We start from the raw sequence: 5,347 nt of genomic DNA on the forward strand, positions 1-5,347 counted from the left end.
GTACGCCACAACTACTGAGCCTGCGCTCTAGAGCCCGCGAGCCACAACTACTGAAGCCCGCGCTCCTGGGGCCCGTGCTCCACAACAAGAGAAGCCACTGCAATAAGAAGCCCGCACACTGCAACGAAGAGTAGCCCCTGCTCGCTGCAACGAAGATCCAGTGCAGGCAGACATACATACATACATACCTAAATAAATAAATAAGAAAACATATCTAAACCCCCTCATACAGTCCATTTCACAATATTGGGCTCCAGTATTTGTTAATTCTCTTCCTTTCCTTGGAGTTTGCCCTCAGCTATATTAGTTAGGACCATAGGGGAGAGGTTATTAAATAGAGATCAGCATTCACAAGGGAAGGGTTGTGAGCAGTACCTCAGTCATTTGACCCTAACAGAAGACTTTTTATTTCTTGAGGCTCTGCAGTTGGCACACTGTGTTCATGCTGTCATCCCACCCACCAGAGACCTGAAAAGACTGAATCCGTGCCAGAACTCTGGGGCAGCTCCATTCTCATTGAGGCATTCACTCTTCAGTTCTTTCTGCACTTGCTATCTTAGACACAGTTTGAGTAGCCTCTTTTACAAAGTATCTTTTCAGCTACCTGGCCTTTCCAGCTGGAGCTCTCTGATACTCATCGTGACAAGGTAGTTTCACATACTTGAGAGGGCCCTGTAAGGGAAAGAAAGAGGTTTTGTGGTCTTTGTTTAACATTTGAGCTTTCCCCCATTCCTCTTTTGTTGTGATTAAAGCCTTAATATGCCACCTTGATTTCTGGGGTTTGCACTATGGGAAAGGAATTTAATGTGTTTTAGTACATTATAGTTGTTTGGGGAAAAGCTTGGTCCTTGGTACACAGGGAGCTTGCATTGTTGACAAGGCTTCCTTCCCTACAGAAGGCTACATCAGTGTCTGCTTGCTTTGGTTGTATACCTCTTGTTGGAAGACTTCACTGATGAAACCATGCCATCTTGATACAATGTCAGGATTGCCTGCCCAAAGAGGGCTGCTGGCAGCCTACCGCCTCCTTGATTTACCCTGGGAGCAAAGCAATTTTTTTCTTTTTTTGGGTTCTGAAGGTCTAATCCTGTGAAAGGCAATAACAAGGTGAATCCCTAGAAACATACAAACAGAGTTTGCTTTAATAGTAGTTAATTTGTCTCTTAGGATGCTTTGTTCCTTCCTCTTTTTAAAAGTAAGTTCAGGTGAAATTCCCTGGCGGTCCAGTAGTTAGGACTCTGCCCTTTCACTACTGAGGGCCCAGGTTCAATCCCTGGTCAGGGAACTAAGATCCTGCAAGCCATGGGGTGTGGCCAAAAAAAAAAAAAAAGAAAGAAAGAAAGGTCAAGTACAATGAAGCTGAGAGAGGCCACTAGATTTGGCAACCAGAGAATCAGTGACTTTTATGAGGCACTTTCACTGGAGCAATGGGACCAGAAGCCTGACTTCGGTGGCCCAAAGAAAGAATGGGAAGTTAACAAGGCAAGGCAAGTGCTACAGACAATTCTGCCAAGGTACACAGCTGTGTACCAAGAGAAAACATAGGGTCAAACTAAAAGAAAATACGGCATAGAGAAGTGTTAAATCCTTTTGCTTTTGTTTGTGTCTAAGATGGAAATAACTTAAGGTATATTTTTGTGAGGAAGGAATAGCAAAGAACAACAAAATGTGAAGGTGGAGCAGACAAGAGGAAATGCTGGAGGAATATTCCAGAGGTCTAGGAAGACATGGCCAAAAAAAAAAAAAAACGAAAACAAAGTAAGTTCAGATTATTGGGGTCATAAGTTGGACTTTGGGTGCCTTTGCAACTCATATACTGTACTGTCTCTGGAAATGTCTGATTGCCTCAGCCGCCAGCCAAGGCTGAGAATAGACTGAGCCGGGCCCTATGAGGGCCAGCTCTCTTCAGGAACGTTGTTCTGTTTTCAGGGAGAAATCATCTTTTCCTCCACCTCAGTTAGACTGTGCCCTAGCCTTTCTGTTCCTGCCTCAGCTGGGGCACAGATGAAAGCCAGCATGCCGTTTATCTGGCAGCCACATGGGCTTATCCAAAAGCAGTACGGAGAGGCAGTCTACAGGAAATGCAAATGCCAAACGAGTGCATCTATAGCTTGTGAACATAAAGACCTTCAGTTGTTTGTGTGGATAGGTATTTTCTAGTTTTTATTTTCCCCACCCAAGTATTTGTGCTGACTGAAATATTTGAGCCGTAGTAATAGTTGAGAGCCAATTGTGCTACAGATAAAGACATAGATATATTTTCAGCCAACATGCTACTAATTAAATTGTTTATCCGTCTAAACCTGGACCACTGTTGCTTATATCCTATGTCCCTGGTATCTTCCTTGAGTGAGTTGCCTTGTGTTCCATGACCTTGTTTTTTTGTCATTACAGTGTGAGTGACTGCCTCATGTCGCGTTGATGCTGGTCTGCCATGCTAGCCTGTCTGCCAGGGCCAGGTGACCTGTCCTTTCAGCTTCTTTCTCACACGCAGATGAACACTGGACTTCAGAAATGTAAGTAATCTGGATCCCAGGGAAGGATGTGATCCTTTATTTTTTCCTACATTTGAGCTATACCAGAGGCACATTTGGGGTACACTGACCATGAATTTTGGTACCTCCAAGATATTCTTCAGCATAGACAGCAAGAAAGCAGCTGCAAAACTTGTCAACAATGTGAGACACGTCTCTGATCAGAGAGATCCTCTTGTTTCTAAATTAATTAGTTTAGTTAGTTATTCTGTTTATTTGGCTGTGTCGGGTCTTCATTGCAGCACACAGGATCTTTGTTGCGGCACACAGGATCTCTGTTGTGACGCGCGGGCGCAGTCGTTGCGGTGCGGGCTCCAGAGCACGCAGGCTTAGTTGCCTCATGGCATGTGGAATCTTAGTTCCCCCGACCAGGGATCAAACCTGTGTCCCCTGCATTGGAAGGCGGATTCTTTTTTTTTTTTTTTTTTTTTTTTTTTTGTGGTAAGTGGGCCTCTCACTGTTGTGGCCTCTCCCGTTGCGGAGCGCAGGCTCAGCGGCCATGGCTCACGGGCCCAGCCGCTCCGCGGCATGTGAGATCCTCCCGGACCGGGGCACGAACCCGCATCCCACCTGCATCGGCAGGCAGACTCTCAACCACTGCGCCACCAGGGAAGCCCGGAAGGCGGATTCTTAACCACTGGACCACCGGGGAAGTCCTGAGAAATCCTCTTAAATACTACAATTCCCCAGTGTGTATCATCTTAATTTTAATTGTTGCTGATAGCTATCTGTTAAGCAATAAGGCTATAAGGAGTTTTACAGGATATATATATCAAAGAAGTGTTTCAATTTGAACCCCCATGAGGAATTGAATGAAAACTCACAGTCCAGATTACTTACTGTATCTCTGAAACAAACTGTATCCACCGTTCTGTTGTTTTGAGCTCTCTGAGCACTCTGTGCCATGGAAATAGACAGTTCCCTTTGGCTTTGCTGTCTGCCTTCTGAGCTGTGGCCCTCAGTTCACAGCAAGTAAAGAAGCTTTCGCCTCCAGAACGGATAGGAAACTAGCTTGCTCAGTCTCTCTGGGCATGTTCCTGTTAATATACTTGCTATAAGACGGAGTTTTTGAGAACTGTTAGATTCCTGTCTTACACTGGCTGGAATTGGGGCTTTATACTTTGTATTTTCCCAGATTCCTACCTTCTATCCCTGTACTACATCATGTGCAAGGAAAAGAGTCTATTCCTGGCTTATTACCATGTACGGCATCTTCAAGTGTAAAAATGGCCCTAAATTTGGAATAGACTTTCCTTTCAGAGCAAAAAGGGAAAATCAATGAGGCATCTAGGCTTCCCCTTTAATAGAAAAGGAGCTTCAGCACCTTACCTGAATCCTTTATGACAGAGGTTGGCAAACTTTTTCTGTAAAGCGTCAAATAGCAAATATTTTAGGCTTTGTGGATCATTCCATATGGTCTCTGTTACATGTACTCACCTCTGCTGTCGTAGGGCACAGGAAACCGTAGACGGTATGTAAACAAATGAGTGTGGCTATGCTCCAGTAAAACTTTCTACAAAAGTACAGCAGCTGGGTTTTGGCTTGCAGGCTATAGTTTGCCGCCCCCTGCTCTGTGAGATTATCTTCAGAAGTTAAAAATGGTCTGGCCTCTTGACTTTCTTTCTTTGAGGGAGAGTAAGACTCAGAGCCTGGCTAGTTCTAGAATTTGGCCAGTGAATCCAACTTGCATATTGACAAAGCTGAAGATGACAGTCTTCCTTCTGCAGCTGCTTGACACAATAGGCCAGCTCTGCTGTCCCAGCTCTTCCCCAGCTTTTCTCTTACTAAATGATAATTGGGTGAGAAAGTTGTCTGGGCTCCTTGGCCACCCAAATCTGCATGCTCACTGCATTGTGACTGGTTCCAGACTTCCAGGCACATAACTGGGGAGGCAGTGTGCTCGGAAGCATGCAATAAGATAGCAAAGAGCAGCTCACTGTCTTTCTTCTAGGTTCCTTAGCACACTCTGACAGCTTCACCCAGAGATGTACTATCAAGGGCTGAACCATTTGGGAAGAAAGGCAAATTGGCAGCTTTATCTTAGTTGCTGACTTTGGACCTTCACGCCCTTCTCCCCAAAGCAGTCCTCAAGTAGCCTCTGCCAACCACCGTCCCAAATCTCTATTCAAGAATTGAGGTATCCTTTTTCCCTGGTTTCAGGCTTACCTGTCCGTTTAGGAGACAGTGTATTTGAATCCCTTTGACTCTCTTGTTGCTCTCCTTAACTACACCTAAACTTTTGCAGAGAAGAAAACCCAGTGGTGTTTTTAAGCCCACTTACTTTCTTCTTTCCTCTCCCAAAATGTGTAAGAAAAAAAAATCCTGGGACTTTCCTGGCCATCCGTGCTTCCAACTGCAGGGGGCGTGGGTTCGATCCCTGGTTGGGAAACTAAGATCCTGCAGGCCACACAGTGTGGCCAAAAATTTAAAAAAGAAGAAAATCTTGTCTTGTGACTTACAGCTCTTCGCATTAAGCATTTACCATTAAGGTGAGATGGAGTATAAGCTGTCTCGTTTGGAAACCAGCAGCCAAGGAGCTGCTCAGAGCCCAGGCCTATCAGCTGTAGAGACCTTAAAACCAGTTTTGTAACTGCTATTCAGCCTTTCCCTGCCCCCATCCTAGGGAGGGTCTTAAAAGTTGCTCAAAACACAGCACTCCGTATCTGATGAGGGGATGGGGTACTGATATTTATAGCTTAATATACTTTTTTTTGTTGTTAACATCTTTATTGGGGTATAATTGCTTTACAGTGTTGTGTTAGTTTCTGCTGTATAACAAGGTGAATCAGCTCTATGTATACATATATCCCCAT

At 44.8% G+C, this 5,347-nt stretch overlaps 1 protein-coding gene across 3 annotated transcripts in view; it reads left to right on the forward strand.

Annotated features, from left to right (window-relative positions):
• FAM222B (family with sequence similarity 222 member B) overlaps positions 1-5,347 on the forward strand; it is a 71,881-nt gene that overhangs the window by 58,338 nt on the left and 8,196 nt on the right. For all 3 annotated transcript variants that reach the window (XM_007121726.4, XM_028498302.2, XM_007121727.4), the window contains exon 2: positions 2,395-2,516. In XM_007121726.4, coding sequence (XP_007121788.1) covers positions 2,435-2,516 — 82 coding nt within the window. In that variant the 5' untranslated portion in view covers positions 2,395-2,434. The remainder of the gene's footprint in view (positions 1-2,394; positions 2,517-5,347) is intronic.

Source organism: Physeter macrocephalus, chromosome 14, assembly GCF_002837175.3.
Source record: "Physeter macrocephalus isolate SW-GA chromosome 14, ASM283717v5, whole genome shotgun sequence".
In the NCBI taxonomy this organism is placed as follows: domain Eukaryota; kingdom Metazoa; phylum Chordata; class Mammalia; order Artiodactyla; family Physeteridae; genus Physeter; species Physeter macrocephalus.